This window comes from Catharus ustulatus, chromosome 4 (assembly GCF_009819885.2).
Source record: "Catharus ustulatus isolate bCatUst1 chromosome 4, bCatUst1.pri.v2, whole genome shotgun sequence".
Classification (NCBI taxonomy): Eukaryota; Metazoa; Chordata; class Aves; order Passeriformes; family Turdidae; genus Catharus; species Catharus ustulatus.
Window position 1 is genome coordinate 47,423,116 of NC_046224.1, and position 20,639 is coordinate 47,443,754.

General features: G+C 37.7%; 1 protein-coding gene across 6 annotated transcripts in view; it reads left to right on the forward strand.

Annotated features, from left to right (window-relative positions):
- Nucleotides 1-20,639, forward strand: part of OSBPL8 (oxysterol binding protein like 8) — an 80,102-nt gene that overhangs the window by 41,022 nt on the left and 18,441 nt on the right. For 5 of the 6 annotated variants that reach the window (XM_033057770.2, XM_033057772.2, XM_033057775.2 and 2 more), the window contains 4 exons: nt 13,333-13,403; nt 16,725-16,805; nt 17,551-17,652; nt 18,347-18,550. In XM_033057770.2, the coding sequence (XP_032913661.1) occupies nt 13,333-13,403; nt 16,725-16,805; nt 17,551-17,652; nt 18,347-18,550 (458 nt within the window). Of the gene's footprint in view, nt 1-7,397; nt 7,638-13,332; nt 13,404-16,724; nt 16,806-17,550; nt 17,653-18,346; nt 18,551-20,639 lie in introns of those variants that run through there. The other variant, XM_033057776.2, reaches the window with a different exon arrangement.

Below are 20,639 nucleotides of genomic sequence, written 5' to 3' on the forward strand. Positions count from 1 at the left end.
TTTATTTTTCATGGATTTAATTTATTCCTGCCTTGCCCATCAAGTAGTTAACTAGGTCAGAAGAGCCTAGTCCTGATCATAATGCTAGAACTAATGTGTCTTGAATATACTAAATGTTTATACCATGGATTTTTTCCTCAATATTTTATTTAACTTGTCAGACTTGGAATACAACCTAAATAATTCAGTAGCCTTTTGATGGAAACTTTAATGAGCTGGTGGATTTGGCTTTATCTGTGAAGCTTTGCTTCTGTTTGTGGGATGGTGTGTCTTTAGGCTCTAGTGGGCAGCATGGCCTTGCCAACTCACCAAGACCGTATTTTTAAAGTGTAGTGCAATACATGTTAGTACTGCTAAATCATCTTTCAGTTCTAGCAGCTGATATACAAATAGTATGATGCTAATTTAGCTCATTTTCTGTGTTTGCATTCAGTGGTTAAAAATATTATTAACTATTAATGAACAAACAACTGAACTTCTATTGAGCTTACTTTTAGAATGTTTCCTTTTTTAACCTAGCGTGTGACCAAAAGGAATAATTGACAAAATTACTTTATTGCAAACTTAAATTTTAAATTTTTATTAATTATTTTAATTTTTTAATTTTAAAAATTATTTTTAATTTTTTATTTTTATTAAAAATTAACAATAAAAATACCAAGTACAAGACTGCATGTTCAAAAGTTGTAGAGCAGAACTCTGCTTGCTGATGTCATCTGTTTATGTCAAATTATCCTTGGTAAATTGAATTCTGATAAATCTTATTAATTTGGGCATACTGATTTATTTCTTCCATAAAATGAAATAATGCAGAAATAGTGATCACATAAGATTTATGAGAAAAGTCATCAGTCTGCTTATAAATGATTAATAATGTTTTTAACTTACCAATCTTTTCTTAAAACATATTTCATACCTTTTATGAAGACAGCATAAATGCTTAAATAGCAGTATTTGTGGTAAATGAAGTATCTATTTAAGATAGTATTATTAAAAATACTGTTATAGAATGCTTGAAGATGTCGGACTTTTCTGTATTTTTCATGTCTTTGTTCAAAACATCAGTGAGATGCAGATAAGGTGAAAATGTGAGTGTGACTGTGGGATTTGTGTGCCCAGAAAGGAGCCTGGCAGGAGATAAGAAATAGGATCTGAGCAGAGCAGTAGTAGTTGTTAATTCAATTTGCAATGCGATTAAAAACATACTGTGTTACATGACTGAGAAACAGAAGTGGCTTAGGTGCAGGGAGGAGGGTTGACAGTGGAAACAAAATTACATGTCTGCAGTGATGATGATGATCACCATGAATTGGAAGTGAAGGTGATTTGGGGGAAGAGTTAGGGTATTTTGGCTGTGCTAGGCTTGTACTTTAAACAGCTCCTGAAGAAACATTTAAAGGATGTGCTAGTGCTAGGATTATAATCCACAGGATGCTGCATTTTTGAAGAAGACAGGAATTTACCTATTTTTGTGAGAGAAGGTGGAAAGCAAAGAATAGGCATTTTCAAGCAGTAGGTCCTAAAGAACAGTTATTAGCTGTTGAAGGGATGAGATGCTTTTGGAGCCTTAATGACCCAGAAAATACCAAACTCAGATGTTACTGACTGTGCACCCAAGGCTAACAAGTTAAAGCTGATTTATTGTTAACCTGTGCAGCTTTAAAAAAACCCCATTTGTTTCAGTTGTTTGGCTCAGCTTGACAGCAGGAGCACAGTTTGTTACGCTGGGCAGTAACAAAGGTCTTGGAGCTCCTGTTCATCCCTGTTCTGGGTTCCTGATGGTCAGTGTACGAGAAGCCCTGGAGATACAGCAATGCATCTCCTCACCAGCTGTCAGTGGAAGACAAATTACTGTGGGCCAACAGAAGGAAAGATGCAACCTTGTGACAGTGAACTCAAAGCCTTTTCAAAGTACGAGCAACTCTACCTGAGACAGCACTTGGCTGTGGTGCTCTGGGCACATTTCTGCCAAGAGGTCACAAGGGCCTCTTCTTTCATATGGATGCATGAGACTGAAGCCACAGCAGAGGGGAACTGCCTTGGAGCTGGGGAGGGAAATCTCACGCCCATAATTACAGCAAATGGATGCATTGAGCACAGGTGAGGCTGTAACTGCACTGGGAGTTGATCACTGCTTAAATGCCAATTACTACTGTTGGTTTTTTTCTTCCAAAAACTCAATTAGACCTTTAACAGTTTCTTCTTTAGCAGGGAGACAATGAGACAGACTGATGGGAAACATGACATGCTTAGTAATAAATTGTTCTCACTGTGTCAAGATAGTAAGTTATTTAGCTTCTCTATTCAAAGAACAGATACAGTGAAGGGAAACAGGAGACTGCGTGAACTTACTTCCCATGACTAAGTTTTTTTCTTGATACTTCGATATTAACAGTAATTGTTGCTTCTGAAGTAAGGCACATTCTCTGCAGAGTAAATGCATTTAATGTCTTAGAAAAATATTAACACTTTTGCTTTCATCTGTTGCATAAGAGTTCTTTCTCAAACCTTGCAAGCCCTCATGCTTGGAGACTCTTGGTCTTTCTTGTTTTATTAGGATGCATTTTAATTTGTCTTGCCTTGCTTTTGATGACAAGTATTTTGTAATCAACACTGTGTGGGAGCCGTGGGCACTGGTTGATTTTTAGGTGGTATTGGATTAATGCCTCTTGTCCTACTGCAGGGTCCTGAGCCTAGGGACACGGCTGGTCACGTCTCAGTTTTTTGGCAGAGTATGGAAGTGAAGCCGCAGTTCCACAAAACTGTGTAACTTATTCAGAGTAGCTTTAGGGATGCTTGTCTTAAATGGGATGTGAGTGAGGCTCTGGTCACAGTAGGAGGAAGGAGCTTAAATAATCTGATCTTAGTCTGTGTTATAAAACTGAATTTCTTGTAAAATGTTTTAAGTTCTGCTGTGTGTGGTTAATCTCCTGAATACATTATCCTGACCTCCTGCTTTCTTACTCTCATGCGTACTCTGGCACATTCTTCTCTGTAAGTCATTGTGTTTATTAGAACTTGCCATTTCTGAAATGCTACTCCACCCAGTATTTGTGGCTTGGCTAAATTGCATATACTCCTTTCTGTGTGGGTTATAACTTTATGAAATTGTGGTACTGGGTTTAAAAGGCACAGCAGAGCTGATTGCTGGGAAACATCTCAAGCAAGTTCTCTTTCTTCATGACAGTCTCTGCAGGACTGGCCTACTTGAACCTGAGCCGTGACTTTGAGAATTTCATAAGGGTTGACATGACAGTGTTGAAACCTGAGCAGTGAGCAAAGCTATTTACTCCATATGGGAGGAGCTGAGCAGGCAACAGCCTGCAAATGAGGAGGTGCAGCTAGGTACAGTTGCCAGAAGTGCCTGGGAAGCCTTGGTGGTCATTCATCACCACTCTGAAGCTTGCCTCTGGAATTACTTCTCAGCTAAACTGCACTGGACTTGGAAATACCAGAGAACAGAAGAATATTTGGTGAAAAAAATTTGCTTCTCTCAACTATTTTCCAACTTGTAACCTCGTGGTTTAAGTATAATTTTTTTCTGAATCAAATATCAGTGCTGAAGGCAAGTATATCTTTAATACCCTTTTTATTAAATAGGAAAAAAATCTCTTTTACTTCAAATCCATATGTGAAAATCAGGTGTTGGATAAAACCTTCATAGATATGATAGTCCACCTGTTTTCTTTTTCTGTTTTCTGCACATAGAGAATTATTTATGACCTTTTCATGGACAGGGGGAAGAATTCTTCTGGAAAAGGTAGTAATGTTGAAATGTCAGGGCAAATTACTGTCAGTTGCAGGGCAAGTCTAAAATGCTTCTGCCTTCCTCTAATACACCAAGCTTTCCTTCCTCTTTCTTTTTCTCTAGCTTTCACCGAGTTTGATTTTAAGAAGATTTTGACTTTTCCTTCAGTACCTGTAAGGGCAAAAGGACTATTTTTTTTTTACTTTGCATCACTAGACATAGTCTTAGTTGTATTACTGCATCAGTATCAGTTTGCAGAATGTGCCAGTTATTCTAAATTTCTAAAATCTCTCTAAAAAGGATTATTATAGTGAAAATTTCTCATTCGGGTAGTCCAGATAAGTTTACTTTGAGTTCAGCTTCATTAAATTCATGCCTTTGCAATTCAGAGAGGTCTATTTTGTTAAGACTGTGGTTTTTTCAGCTGTAAATATTTTTCCATTGGAGAAATGTTTTAAAACTAAAACCAGACTTTGTCAAAAGTGTTCAGGTTATCGGAACTCCATGTATCTTCTGTTTGATTTTGTTTGGTACACTGAGATTTTACATTTTGTTCCAGGTAATATCCTGGAAGAATGTCTTATGCACGGGATTAGGATAGGTGTTTCAGCCACTGCTTACTGTTTACTGTTGGAGAAGCCCCAATTCAATATCTGATATGAGAAATGTGTCCTGTCCTTTAGAAAAATATATACGTTTAATAAGTTTTCCTCCTCTAAAGAGACTGACTGAGAATGGATTCTTCCCCTGGTGCTCCTCCCCACCTTCCTGTTCTGAGATATATGAACTAAACATTTCAGTCATGTTGGGATTTTTGTCTTCCTGCTGATATAGGTGTTTTATAAAACAGAGGAACCAGGAAACTATTTTTCTGTTTCAGTGGCATACTTAGTGTAGTGCCTTCTATTGTGACTTAAACTTTTGTTGTGAAAAAACTTAGATATTCATGTACAAATACACTGTGTCACGCACCTGATGCCTTTAGGCTAAGGTGCTGATACTTCTATATTTATGCAGAGTTTTTAGCCTTGTCTGACTGATGCAATTGGACTTGGCTGTAGTTCTATTTTTGAGTATCTGAAACTGTGTAAACTTCTTAGCTGTGTATGAGAGTGCATTTTCTAGTATATAAATTCTGAAAGCACTTGAAACTAATGCCTAAAGGATAGAAGGCTGCCTGGGACATTAGTCTAAGATGACAAAGTCTGTTTCATCAGTGGATGGACCTATTCTCTCTGAATTTATTTTCAGGAAGGAAAGAAGAAGAAAAAGGATTTATGGGATTTTTTTGGTCTTTGCAGGGGGAAGGGGTGAGGAGATGAAGAAAGAAGATTAAATTAGTTTTTTTCTTTTCCTCCTCTGTTGTAGTGGTTGAGATAGTCATATTTTGGTAAAAGGCTCAGAGCCTGCCTCTCCTGTATTGCTGTTGAGTTAAAGCAAAAGTTGCTTAAAATACTGGATAACAGCTTCCTTGGCTGGAGAGAACATCAGAGAGGGGAAACGTAACATTATATGTATTGAAATTCTTAATTTTATCTACCCAAAGAGCTCAGTTTCAGTTGTAGATGGAGAAAAGGGCATAGGAAGGACAAAGAGGTATTTTAATCTGTTCCTGTTTACAGTTTGGCTACATGAGCCATGTCAAGGGACCTGAGAGGGCATGGAGGGAAAGGCTTTCAGGATGATGTTGTTTCCCAAATCCCATGGGAATACAGCCACTCTGTAGCAGTGTGAACATAAGGTGGCAGAGAAGACCCAGTTGTAAAACAAGCTGGAGGGCTGGCAGGTGGGGCCCAGCAGCCGGAGGCAGGTGCCTGATGGAGGAGCCTCCCCTCCCTATAGTCTGTGTGACCCAGCCATTCCCGTTAGGAGAGAGACGTGGAAAGGCTGGATACCAGTGCCAGCAGAGTGTTCTGGGCAGGGTCACAACCCTGACTCTGAAAGGGGCAAATACAGCCCCATTAACTGGGCAAGGTAGATCTGTAATGAGAGGATGCAGTTCCTTCTGTATCTAAGGGGAGTTCCACTGCAGCTTTTCTTGATTTTAGTTAGGGAAAAAAAAAGAAAATGCATATTTTGAATAGATTTGGACCAAGGTATTTGCTCTGTTTTGTATTTAAGACAGATTTGGAGAGTTGATATAGAACTGTGTTTATTAAAACAAACAAACAAACAAAAAAAAAAAAAAACCAAACAAAGCCAAACAGAAAAAAAGTAGTTCTCCCTCCCTGCATTTCCTCCTCGTCCCTGCCCACTCCACTCCTTTAGTTTTTTAGTTGTTTTTTCTGTTCCTTTTGGAAGATCTGGATAAGGACTGTTTCAGTGAAGGAAGTGTGAGATGCAGGATTGGCTAAATGGAGACAGACCTGAATACATGATGCTTATCCAACTTTTCCTACTCCCTGTGCTTAAGTGAATTGTGTTTTTCATATAGTGTGAAATGGTTTCTGTTGATGGCTATCCATGCCTCATCTTTGTTTTTTTTCTGGTACATCTTTTTACCTTGTCAACTACACTTCTTTTTATAAGGAGATGGAGTAAATAGTATAACTTGAGGATTTACCATGTTCACGCTGCTATTGATTTAATTTATGGTGTGTGATTCGCTTTCTAAGAAAAGGAGACCTCTAGTATGGAGTAAGTTAAGAACTCAAGTTCTTATTTTCAAGGCAATTCTTGGTGTCCCATTGTCCTGTTTTTTAGTAGAGGCTTCAAAACCCGTTTTGTCAGAACTAAGGTTTGATGGGAAAATGGGACCAGCAGAGAAATGGGAAGGAAGTTCCACATTTGCAAGAGAGTGTCTGTGCACACTTGTCATTGTGGCAAAGAGGCTGCTGATATGACAAGCAGTGGATGAAGGTGGTGAGGGAGAGATTATTTGACTTTATTCTGGTAGCTGCCAGCAGGAGGAGTTTGGATCAGCAGATTTCCAGTCTTCAAGCACAGTTAACTGGAATATTTATTATGTTTAAAATTTAAGCTGGCCCATTTAAGTGTTTTATTAATTGAATAAAATATTTGGGGCATTAATAATAAAAAGCCTTTTTTTTGCAGATTATTTAGGGCAGCTCTTCCATGAGTCAGGCTGGTTTGTATATTAAAAAATGGGAGACTTTTAAGAAGAAAAAGCAGTTGCCTCACCTTTTAAAGAAAAATAAGAAATGAAGATGTAGAGGCCATGGCAGTCAGTTGATAAAAACGAGTTAGGTGAGGGCCTGAACAGAAGGTTCAACTTGGCTGTGTAATGCAAACGATGGACTCCCTTTTCAGATTCCCGTAGTGTACCACAATATCAAACAGGGAAGCCACATAGCTCATGAGTTGTCCTTTGTGCAGTATAAATTTGGGACTTGAAAGACTAACAGGAACTTGATTCAAGGAATCCTTAAAACAGAAGTACCATTTTTGTGTGCTTCGAAATGAGTAGGACCAAAACTGAGAGGTAAAAACTGAGATGTGGTGAGTTTCCCAGAAAAAAGGAGCTGAAGCAAAGCCATTCCACTTTAAGCATCCTAAGGGCTTTGCTAGAGCAGTATAGTGTTGCTTGGCTTGCTGCTGATTTGGCAGCCTCTGTCCCTTCACTGCATTTTTCATGTGCGCCCTTCGTTTGTTTCTTTTTTTTCCTCTTTTGTATCTTACTCATCAGAATATGAGGTAAGAGGCTGCTACTGCAACACTCTTGCTCCAAGCAGCTTATGCTAACCAGCTTTCACAGAGAGCATAATCCTTACACAAACACCTTAACTCATGAAGGAAGAAGGTCCAGTGCGACGTAGGTTTTCTTCGTGTGCTGGGATTTCATCAGTGTTTTCTCCAAGAGCTGATGGCCGAAAGCTCGTCCGGAATGCTTCGTTTGGTGGATATAACGAGCTCTCTCCTGCTTTACCAGGTTTGTTTTGGTTCTTGCGTTTCTTAAAATGTACAGAAGCGAATATAATTTCCACCTCGGATTTTCACGCTCGAACGAAAGTAATGTACTGAGATGTCAGCAGAAATCAGAAAGAGTATCGCTCGTGTGTATTTAGATAACAGCTCTTTGTAGTGACAGATTTGCAGACAGGGGAGGTGGTAAGTTAGCTTTTACACTGCCACAAATCTCACTTGAAAATGCACTGTTGTATTTGAGACTGACTGGAATGTTTGTTTTGGTTGTTTGGGCTTTTAGGACTGAGGTTCTGTGATGTGGTTTATAAATGCCTTCCTCTCTTGTACTTTCCACTGCCCTCCCTCCCCCCTTCCGCCACACATAATAGATCTGCTTTAAAATTGTAAGGTACAGCAGAAGGTTTTCATGTAGCTGTAACTACTGGAAAATCTGCAGGCTGGTCATCAATGTTTTGACAAAAAATTACAAGATAGAAAATGAGAGCTAAAAACATTGCCTTGCTAAACTCTGTAGTGCAAGATTTTGACGACTTACAACCCCTGAAAAGGCTTTAATCTCCTTTTGCTCAGATTTGTTGCTTTGTGAAAATCTATACTGGAAAAAGTACTGGAATATTGAAATGAATTTGTAGATCATTGCATGTCATTGTTCATACTGTGCACTTCTGACATAGGTACCTGAATTTCAGCAGTTTATTTCAGAAAGCTTCAGTGCTTGAAAATGTGTTACAAGGTCACCCATTCCTGAAGGGGGGGCATAGTACAAATTGTGCATTCTCTCCAGAATTGCTTTGGATGTATGATTTGTCTTGTGCATGCAGAGAGATGCACTTTATTGTGTAGCCCCGTGGGGCCAGAATGTTGTGGGCGAAGGAAAGGGGGAATAGAATAGTTTTCACTTTCTATTGTGTGGTTCACTAAATTTGGAAGCCCTGGTTCTGAAGCCCTGGAGCAGAGTTGAGTGCAGAGCATGGGGGAGGTTGCAGACACCATGTTTTATTAAACTTGTTTTATCCTGGAATGTTTCCTTTCACTCTGTTTCAGGAAATGATTAGCCTTCTACCAAGAGTCTAACACTGAGTTTTATTCAAGCTGCTTACAAAATAAAAGATCTCAAAGCATGAAAGCATGAGGTTGGCAACTAGACAAGTGCTTGATACCTTTAAAATAAATATGAGTAGTAGGGTAATCAGTGAGAAAAAAAGGGATCTTATTTTGTATTTGCTTCCTTTCTATATAGAATTCTGCAATTAAAGCTAATCACTGTTCATAAGCAGACAATGAATGACTACTTAAAATGCAGAACAAATGGAAAGCAGTTTTTAATGAAAAAATTCAAGTGTGTACATAGAATTAAAAAATGCTTTGTCTTTTGGAATCTTCCGTATAGCTCTTGAAGAATTTCAACATTCCTAACTTGCCTAATGAACACTGTTTATATACTCCTTCAGATTTGTTTAAACAAAGAGTAATTTTCTGTTTTAAATATACTCATGTATAGGTCCAGCAATGACAGTCTTTAGTTTTTTTTGTTTTTTGTTTCTTTGGGTTTTTTTATTTTATCTAGTGCTTACAAAAGAAAATGCTACTGTAAGAAAATACATAAAAGGACTTTGCTTACTTTTCTGATTACTTTGCTTTTGAAGTCCATGGAGGAATCTGAATTACTTAATATGAGATTGTACTCTCAAATCTGGTTGTCAATAAGCTTTTGAAAGTCAGTCAGTTAAAAAGATTGTTTCCCTGTGTTCAATTCTTTAAAAAGATTTTTCTTTTTCTTTCTGATGTGTTTATTATATAGCACCAGTATTGATAATTCTCTCATACTTCTTCCAGAAGCATTTTCCAGCTCAATTATTTGTTCCTCAAAACTGCATTTGCATACCAGTAATCAAATCAGGCTGTTCCTTTCTTTTGACTTGGAAGTCAGTAATACTGTTGCTTGGATTGCTGTTTGTGATCTTTTTGTGCATTGCATTGATTTTTTTACTGTTTTTGCTGTATGTTTGAAAAAGAGCCTCCAGTGGATAGTAATTATTTCTTTTATGGATAAAATAGATCTGACATTAAAAAGTAACATGCTTATTTTCTGATGTATTTTTCTCATGTATCATAATTGCAGATGGCATTTAGTGAGAGGCACAAAACCAGTATTCGAGATGTAAGAGTTATGTTTGGTTTTGGTTTTTCTCTTCCTTCAAAATTGACTGAAGGGACAGGCTGTGGGTGCAACTTCAAAAAGTATATGTTGTGCTTAAAAATTGAAATCTATTACTTAGTTTTCTTTGAAACTGTACCCTGCAACAGTCTTTATCCTAAATAGTCTTTAATTTTGCACTGTATATAGCCTCGGTTTTTGTCAATAACAGTGTTTTGAAGATTTTTTTATTTTTGTGGGTATTGACTGCATAACCTGTCTCAATCTCTAAAACAGCACTATTTGATTTTGCTTCATCGACCTCTTGTATGCAAGGGTTCTGGTTCCTCTGTCAGACTCTTAAATATCTCTGAAACCTCCTAATGAGTTTTAATGCAGATTTTCACCTGCAAATTTTGGAAGAACATGCTGAGTGCTCACAGCAGGAATGCACTAATGGACAGTTTCACTTGGGTTCTGAGGTCATACCATGAACTGTGACTGACTGCACTGGCATTGGATCAGCTTTCAGGGCCCATGGCACCTGTGCTGTTAAGATAAGGAAGGTCACACTCGGAGAAAGTCTGTTAAGATGTGGTATTGCTTTGAACGCTGTTGCTGATGCTCAGAACTGCTTTAGAGAGTACAGTAGTGGTGCTCCTAACTCTAAAGATTGCTTTCAGGATTGTAGATAGAAAATTATACATAAATTCAAAGGATTCAAAAGAGAGGAAGTTACAGAAAGAGACTGTCTTCAACACCTGAATTTCTACATTGTGAAATGTGGGCTCGGTTATTTCATTAAAGAGCTGCTGATTGACTTACAAAGTGGGAAAGAACAAGTAAGCTAAAATATTAAGCCCAAAACCACTGCTGATAAATATTGAAAAACTTGAAAAACTTTCTTTTTATTTACACCCTGCTTCTAACCTCTTGTGCTCTGGCAGTCTCTGCTCCAGACAGCTGTCTGTATTGTGAGCTTATCCCCCCACACAGAGTGAGGCTGCCTGTAGGATGCTGGGGGATGCAAGGCTGGATGACTGGGTTTCCTCACAGACCAAGGTGGGGCAGTGCAAGGTGTTCCAGGAGGTGCAGCACCCAGACTTGGCTTTCCTAATGAACCCCTGAAAGAGCCCTTTTCTGTGCTGTGGGTGAGCAGGGAACAGTCCCTGTGGTGGGTAAATTCATCAGTCAGCTGGCACACACGTCTCTCCAGCTCAAGACACTGAAAGCAAGGAGGTGAAATGCATGGAAATGTAACTAACTTTGGCCTTCATGTCCAGTTCTCTGGGACAGAACGGTTCTTTCTGGTTTTATTTCTTCTTGGTGATACTGATGCAAAGCTTGTTTGTGAAAATAAAAAAAGGTATGTCTGTTGGATAAAGGTGTATAAAGTCCATAAAACTGTTGTGCTTTAGAAAGCAAGCTTGGAATTATAGCTTCTCATCTGTAAGAACAACCTGATTTAGCAGTTCTTTGCTGATTCCCTCTCACTAAGGCTTCTATATGTGCCATTAAATAAGCAAAAGTGGGAAGATCATTAGAAAATGCCTGCACTGCATTCTCACTGGGATTTGATTCCTTTTGAGGAATTTCATTTGGGCACTGGTTAAGGAGGAAGCCTCCACTATGGTTCTGGTGTGTGTTTGCCTAAGTCTAGCATTGCATCCAGTAACTTCTCAGTGAACTAAGGCAAGTGTAGCCTCTGAGGCTTTAAACAACCTTTGTTTTGTTTCACACCCCATAACTAGTGCTGTAGAAAATGTGCTTTTGCATTTGGTATTATATAGGAAGTGTGGCCTCTGGTGTCTGGATTTTTTGTGGATTCCCTGGTACTACAAATCTTCTGCCTGTCAAGGTACTTCTTCCCTGTTGTCAAATGGTCTTTGACATAGGTTTTCATTAACTAAACAAATATATTGCAGGTGTGTTGGAAGAATTTAAAAATGAAGGGTTTAATGAACTATGCCCGCGTGGGGCTTCTATGAAGATGTGTAAAAGTGGTTTGTAAAGGCATGTAGGTTTTCCTTTCTGTGAATGTAAAATAAGATATTGAAGTGCAGTTTAAAATTTTTTAAAGTCTGATCTTAAAAAGGAATATCTGCACAAGGGTAATAAATATAAAGGAAGAAAAATCCCTAAAAGACTGATTACCAGACCAAAATCAAGAGGAATCTTGAGATTTCTCATGTAACCTGGAGATCAACCTAATGCCCCTTTAAGTCCATGAATCTTCCCAGGATGTGTAATTGTGACAAATCAGTTCTGTCTTGGAATTTCTAGGTATTACAAGTTTTGGAAGGCTGAAGATAATAATAACCAAAAAAAAGAAAAAAAAAAGAAAAAATTCCTAGTATAGACAAACTACCCAACACTACTACAGAAAGTTAAAAATTCTTTCAAAGCTCATAGTTTCCCCTCGCATACACACATTCCCTTGAAGAATGTGAAATCAAAGAGTTTCTCTGGTAAGTCTTCTCATTTCAGGGATCAGAATACTGATTTCTGTTTTGAAGTTGGGACCATGCCCAGAGGGACACTCGAAAGCACTGGTGTTGTCCATGGGTGCAGTGTGCCTGCTGGTGCAGTGCCCTCTCATGGGCACAGCTCTTGGACACCCCTGTGCCTGTTCTGAAATCCATGCATGACTTCATGGTCCCATCTGCCTTCTCTCCAGAGGCTGTGTAAATGATGGCATGCTGATGTACTCAGATAAATGCATTGTGCAGTTTGTTTTATTCCTGTTTATAAAAGCTTTATGCTGCCACCACGCTTTTCAAATAAAATGGATCAACGAGTGAGATGTGTCTTGTAAGCACAGTAGGTGATTTTTCTGCAAGAGAGTGCCAGGTTCTCAGTGTATGTTCTCTGGCACATAGCAGCTGTGTGGCAGCACCCACACCAGCTGTGTCCCTGTTTTCCATTGTCACATGGACACTGACCTACTTTGCTTTTTGGATACTGGGGAACTGTGGGGTTTGTCACAGAAGAGAAACATGGGATTTTGACAACTGTTTTAATATAAAACCTTGTAGTTACGCTTCTTCAGTGTCATGTTGAAAGTATAAATTCAAGGCTAATGTTTTCCATTTTCTTGCAAAAAAATCCTGACTGATGATTTTAATCAGATTTGCTTTCATGTTGGTGATATTTAACAATTAACTAGTTACAGAAAGCTACAGAAATGAACAAACAAAAAAAAGGTTTTATTTAGTGCTCTTCTCTGTGCCTGCTTGTATGCAGGTAGGGGAGAATGTGAAAATAAAAGGACGAAAGTTGGCACGTTATATTTGCAATTCATCGGGTTATTGGATCAGGTGCAGCATGCTCCAAATACAGTGGACTGTTCTTGCCTCTTAGTGAGAAGTATTAAATTCGTGTATATGGTGGTAACTGCTGTTTTCAACTGATGAGTGGATTGGTATATATATGTTATTTGAAAATCTGATTTACTTGTACTTTTTTATGCTAAACACATTGGCAAATTTATTTCAAAAGCTAGTTCATATACATTTTGTTAATGAATTTAAGTCATTTGCAACAATACTGTTTTCTCTTTAAGGTTTTGATAAAGGGAAGGATGATACATCACAAAGTAAAGAAGATGGGGCGTATTCTATGTCAAAAAGCAAGGTAAGGAAAACAACCTCCTAACCTATGTTAAAAATGTTGGTGTGTATAGGAGTTACACATTTTTAATTAAAGGCAAATGTATTTAACTTTTGTTGTAGATAATCTTGAACATTACTCTTCAGATTCAGCTATAGATCAAGATTAAATGGAATCTCTTAATATGGTTCCCAGGATGACATCACATCCAAATCTGTGGTTCAAAGTAGTGAAAATTGAATACTAATTCTAATTACTAATACTAATACTGAGTCTTCTTGCTGTTGTCTTGGAGTGGGATGTTGCCTTGCCATAGATTTTAAATTGCTTTGCCATAGAGTTTAAAGGCTCTAATTTACCTAGCTGTGTGGTTTCCTATTTTCTGCTGGGATGTCCACTGTCTTTTAAGGAGGCAAATGTGGTAACAGACACTTAAACAGTTGGGATGCAGCAGGTGTGGGTTGCTCTGGAAGCTGATGACCTGATCTAGAGCACAGCTAGCTCCCAGGGGAAAGGGGGAAACTCCTGCTTTTTGCTGCTTTTGCACAGCACTTTGTCCTGGGCACAGGCAGCCTCACCCCTTGCATATAGGGTTTGCACTCAAGGTCTGGACACAGATTTTTTTTCTGTGGTATTTGATATATCAGAGCCATAAAGAGAAACATTACAAAGATGCTGACGAAAAAACAGAGAGACTTAAAGATTATAGTACCATTTCCAGGCTTAAATGGTGTCATTGAAATTGCAATGGGATAAGCAGTTTAGATTCTGCAGCTGATGCTACAGTTTTGTGTGTAGCTAAGCATTTCAAACTGTTGGTGTCGTACACATGACTTGGGATCACAAAACCTCATATATATTTGCTTTACTACATCCTAGAGCCTCACTTGTCAGGGCTATGAAGGAAGTGTACTTTACTATCCAACCATCTTGTGATCCAAATATTTATATTTGTCCAGAAACCTCAAAATCAGTTTGACTTGGAAATCAAGTTATTATGATCTCCTTTGACTTGGATTTATTCCAGACTCTCAAGAATCATTTATCTTTCACTATCCAATTCCCTTTTCCTCTCCCTTATATTTATTTTTCTTATTTCTTGTCTTAACACATCTTAAGTCTTTGGGTTCTTTGCTATTACATATTTTGTGTCTTTCTGTCAAAGATGAGACCAATATTACTATATTACAATATTACTAATATTATTGCCATTATTACCAATGTGGGGCTTGATTTTACTAGTGGAAGTTAAATAGCAGCCCTTCTTCCTAAGAGAATGGAAAAGCAGTCATGGGAGTTGCCTGGAATCTTGTACTGAATGTACCTTGCTGGGAGTTACAGAAGGTTCTCTTAAGATGTTTTCTTCTAAATTTTTTATCCCATCTGCTTTGTGTAGGTATAACAGAAGGTTACTGGCTTAAAAATATACAGATCACTGACCTTTCTCCTAACATTGAACAGCTAAATGTAGACCTTTACTCAGTGTTATATTGATGAGCTTTAAAACTGAGACAATGAGAAAATGAGGTTTTGTAGCCTAGGAAACTTACTGGTTTGGGGCTTTTCTATGCGTGACCTTTAGATTGCCTTAGCTTTCTGTTAGGGAGCAACTAGAATATTTATGAATGTTTTGCTTAAGTTGTTCCATTATAGCTTGCATAATGAGTTCATTACCTCTTCTTATGTGACAGTGATAATCATTTTCCCCCTCTTCTGTTACTGCATTTAAAGTACTGTATTTCCTTTAAATTCTAGAGAGAGGTATTTAGTTTCAAGTTGCGCACTCATCTTAAAGTGAAATTTTGAGTGTCAAGAATATGCCTTTATTACAAGATGATTCCTTCATTTTCCCAAGACAGATAGAGAAGTTAAAGAATATTTATTTATCTTTAAAAAGAATTTGAGCTAAAATTACTTTTTGCCAGATATTGCGCATACCTTTTTTACAGTAACTAAGTAGACTCCTGTAAACTCTTAATTCTGAATTAAAGATGTAAAGTAGAATCCAGGTTAAATTGTTCAGCTTGTGACTCTCGAGGTTTTGTTTCTTTTGTTTGAGCAGCCTCTGATTTAAGAAAATGCTCAAGTGCACTGTTTTTATTATTGTTGTAAGTTTTACTCTAAGCTTTCATATTTTTTGTCATTTTATAGTATTCCAAAATAGAAATTCAGTGAATAGACTTTGCACTGTAGTTTGGGATCTGAAATGTGGAGCATCTTGAGGGTCAGTTTTGATAAAATGTCCTTGAGTTTGAATTGGATGCACAGTTTAGAATGTCACATTGTTTTGGTTTTGGGGATTTTTTTTTTTTTTTTTTTGACAATGCAGAAATTTTGGGTCCACCAGGCTTATGCTTCAGTGCAGAAAGAAATACAACTCTGTAATTTATCTGAAGTTTGTAAATAGTGAATACCTACTCAATGTTCTTTGACCTCCAATAGGAATGGTATGAAAACTCTCACAGACTCCTCTTAGACTCGTCTTTCTCCCCCGCTTTTTTTTTCCCCTAAAGAGTGCTGTTCCCACAGTGTATATTGGGTGACTTGAGTTCCCTTTCAACTAGTAGGCAACAAACCCCTGGGAGTAAACTTTGAACCTTACAAGACCTGGGGGAGAGGAGGGGGGAGCAATCATGTGGTGCTGAGGCAGCTCACTGTCCTGCATGATCAAGACTTGGGTGTCACGAACAAACCTGGGTCTTGTTCTGCCTGGCACCACCGTGAGCTTCTTGAAGATGACTTGCAAAGTAATCAGAGCATGGAGTTAGGGTGCAAGGAGCAGAACAAGTGCTGTTAGTGGGCAGTTGTATTCTCATGATTTAGAGCACTGAATCCTAGACTGAAGAGGCTGTATTTTCCTTCATGAGTCACAGGGTAAGTGCCTCTATAGCTGTCAAGTTTTGGAAGAAGACAGCTGATTCTGCATTCTGATTTGTATATCCTGGGAATGACTTCTGTGTTAAAACACTTGGATTCTTCTAAAACACCCTCTCTCTGCTAAAATAATGCCTAACTATTCTAGCATGCTCTGTCTAGTAACAATCCACATGAGCTAAATGCTTACTGTATATAGGTCAGCTGCTTTTGAAGGAACCTCAGACTTCTTTCCCATAAAGCCCTTACAGAAAGAGTCTCTGTGAATAGGTGGTGAACAGCTCATGTTAAAAGTTGTGGTTTGTTGGTTTGTTTGGGGTTTTTTAGTGGGGGAAGCAGTAGAGATGTGAGAGGGAATGGGAACCTTGCAAACATAATTGCACTTTAAACACTTGCTGAAGTGCCAGCAGCAGTAATATATTCTTGTATCTATCATTGTCATTTATTTATTATGTGTGTTATGAATTTCAGTCTGAATCCAAGCTTTTCAATGGCTCTGAGAAGGACATCTCTCAATCTGCAAGCAAACTTACGAAAAAAGAATCTCTCAAGGTGAATTAATTTCCTAGTAAATCCTCGTGAACTATAAATGCATTCACATAGTTTTACCTTATTCTCTAATGAGAAAACAAAAATGCCAAATAATGATGAGACTTGGGGAATATTTAAGTATTGTGAGAAGTTGTGCTGTTGAGTCTCTTCAAGTTTTACTCTATTTTTACTTGAATATTGGTTTCTATAATAGTCTTTAAGATGGCACAATATTGTAGAATAACTCAGAAGATCATAGATTATTTCAGATTGGCAGAGACCTCAGGATATCTACATGTAATGAAATGACAAATGGAATGATAAAAATTGCAATTTGAGTGCATTTCGACTACCTTCTTCCCCCTGCACTAGAGCAAGAACAAATTCTACTGTTTGGTTGATACTGTTTCAGGAGAAATGTAAAATTGTTTGGCTTTAAATGAGGGAGATAAATTACTGTGAATTTCTCTCGGGGAAATATAACTGGTGGGTAAAGGCCACAGATCAGATAATGTACCTGTATATTGAAACTTGGTTTGGTTGGTTTTTCCTCCCTTTTGATTGTAACAGGAGTTTCAAATCCTCTTTTTAAAAGAAAATTGCAGAAGAACCTGAAATTTACTATGTCATAGCTGGTCTAACTATTTTTCTATATCTGTATTGCAAATTGAATTTAGCAGGTTTTTCCTCAGCTTGTGTTGGTCAATACCTTTTTGTGCTGATAACTGGCTTATGTCCATGACATGGTAAACATTTTTATTTACAGGTTCAGAAGAAAAACTACAGAGAAGAAAAGAAGAGAGCCACGAAAGAATTGCTTAGCACGATCACGGACCCCTCAGTTATTGTTATGGCTGACTGGCTGAAGGTCAGAATCCAAGTGTGCAACCTGAGTTGAAGATGGAGCAGTTAGTTGCTTGCTGCTTTCTGGCCAGAATAGAAAAGGCTCAATCTTTTACTTGCTGTTAATGTTTTTCTACAGGAACAGCAGTCACTAATTGCCTCCCAAGGTCTCTGTGCTCAAATCCTAGGGGACTAATAGAGGAACTTAGCTCCCACTTACTGCAGTCACCTTAGTCACATTGTTCTTGTGTGCATAGCCATCAACTTGGGATGAGCGGGCTTTGCAATTCTCACTTTGTCCTTCTCATTTTACCCTTTGAAGTGCCTCTGTTACAGACATAACAATTGCAAAAATGATTCAGTGAGATATTTCAAGCAGGTTTCTTTGTGTATTTCTGGTAATTTTCCTTTCCTCTCTTAAGAACTTGCTGGTACTGCTCTCTTAATAACAGCAGTTCATATTATCAACAGTAGTGCAGTTGAATTGCCATACTTCCCATTTCTGAATGAGTGCATACCCATTTGTAGAACTGAGTATTCATCAAGACAGAAGAACAAGCATACCTTTATATTCTTTAATAAACCTGGGTAAACTTTTGAAAGACCTGATAAACTTTGCTTTGAAATAAAAGCTAATAAATTTCAAATTTAATTTTGTTAAGGGGAGTGGTTTTGGTATTGACTTCACCAAGATACATCTGTAACTATTTATCTTCTAGATTCGTGGTACCTTGAAAAGCTGGACCAAACTGTGGTGTGTACTGAAACCAGGAGTGTTGCTTCTTTACAAAACTCCCAAAAATGACCAGTGGGTAGGAACAGTGCTGCTGAACGTTTGTGAACTCATCGAGAGGCCTTCTAAAAAAGATGGCTTTTGTTTCAAACTTTTTCATCCTTTGGAGCAGACCATATGGGCTACAAAGGTTAGTGGTAGCATGCATGGTTCTGAAGGGATGGCTAGCATTAATCAAGTGCAAGTAAAGACAACCTCAATGAAAAGCTGAACTGTGTTTTCTGTTTCAGCTTCAGTTTGTGTTGATTCTGAATATAAGGCCTCAACATTTAGTCCTATTCTTCAGAAAAAGTATTTGATTTATGCTGCTCTGTGTACTTAAAGAGCTTCAGAAGTGTGGTGTGCTAAGGTTTACCATTTAAAAGGTTGATGCCATCACTGGCAATCACAAATTAAAGGAATGAGTATTTAACGTTATATTTTGCATCAGTCAAGTCTGAGAAATTAAGGAAAGATGTGCCAGAATAAAAGAGTTTTGTTACAAACATTTCTTGGTATCCAACTCTGTATTCATGTAATAAAATGTTACCTTAGTTCAATTTACTTGTGAGAGTCAAAAAGCAGATTACTTGCTTGTGCAATAATAGCTCATATTGCTACTTGTTAGCCGAGTCTGTTCCTTTTTGTTAAGGTGTTAGGAAGATAAATGTTTTCATTTGGTTCTGATGTCTGTTTGTCTTGTCATACATGGCATGATATTGTGAGCAACTCTTACCTGTGTTGAAAAGCACAGGTGTGTTCTGCAGAGCTAAGGTTTATTTCAGTATCTTCTAAGGATCTTTAATGCTTGCTCTTACTCACTGTTTATAATCTGATAAACTATTTTAGTCCTTGTTTTATGTTTACACGTGGAGAGGGGATGTGGAAGCACAGCACAAGTGAACGTATTTTCCTTCTAAAATAAAGTCTTGCTTTAGATGAAATTACTGTACAATATTAGGACTCTTGTTTAATTAATTATGCCTTCTAAAATCTACATCTTACAGTCTCGCAGTTAGTAGCTCTTCTAAATCTTAAATTGCCAAGATGTACTGTCAGATCTGTAGTATATGCTGTGTTAAATTTGTCATCCTTTTCTCCAGAAAGTCAGTATAATTCCTATGCTTGTGGTCATTCTGGATTGTGATCATTTATCAGTGTTATCTAAATTTACCAAACTTAGATCAAATCACTTGTAGTTTATTTTGAATAATTTTATTTTATTTATATTTTATTATATTTTATTGTTGCTTAGGCAAACTTTTCAGAAATTAGTGGTGATCTCACATTTTCAGAACACAAACTCCATATCCTTTTCCAAAGCTATAGCATTTGGTGTTATGTGCTTTATTTTATATATATATATATATATACATTGCAAAGTGGCGGTCTGTCTGCAGAAGATCACAAATCAGCCTTATATTTCTTTATTGCTTGGCAATGAGAAATGGATTTGTTTGTTTTTTTAACTAGATATTTAGAATTTAGAGGACATGCCCCACCAGATTTTTACTTTTTTAAGGTAGGTCAAATTTTGAACCTGAACAAGTTGATATTGTCCATTCTAAATGTGCTGAGAGATGGAGTGGCATTTGTTCATTTTGGTATGGCTATTTGCAGTTGAGAATTACTGGATTCCATTAGATAAAAGACCTTTAAATTGAAACCCTTTTCTGCCTTGTTTACCTAGTCAATCATAATGTCCTAATTACAGATTTATTACCACGAGGCAAACTTGCATAAGTGTGATAGCAATTGACTGATCTAGAGTAGATTTACCAGAAAGAGCCTCAAGTCCAAGACAAAGTGAGCCTTGTTTGCAGTTAATGCAGAAAGATAGCATTGCAAAAAACATGTATAGAGGTATAAGTCCTGCAGGAGATTTTCTCACTTGAACACACTACCCATGGTGTGTCCTTCTGGCAGACTGCAGGTTCTCTTCTGCAGTAGTTTGTGGCCAGTCACTTCACATGCTCCCTTAAGCCTTTTGCTGTGGTCTTTGATGTTCCTCCTGTGCTCTGAGGTGGCTCATGTAATGTACCTTGTTCATCTTCCTTGTGTGCCTGGTACTGATGCCATTTCAGTTTTCTGCAATTAATAATTAGAAATGTTAATGCAAATAATTTTTTCTGAGTAAATTTAGTCATGGGTGACTGCGTAAAAGTTTTCATTGTTGTCTTTGAAACAGTGTTCATGGTATTTAAGTTTTCCTGGCATGAATATTCTGTAAAAGGCAACCT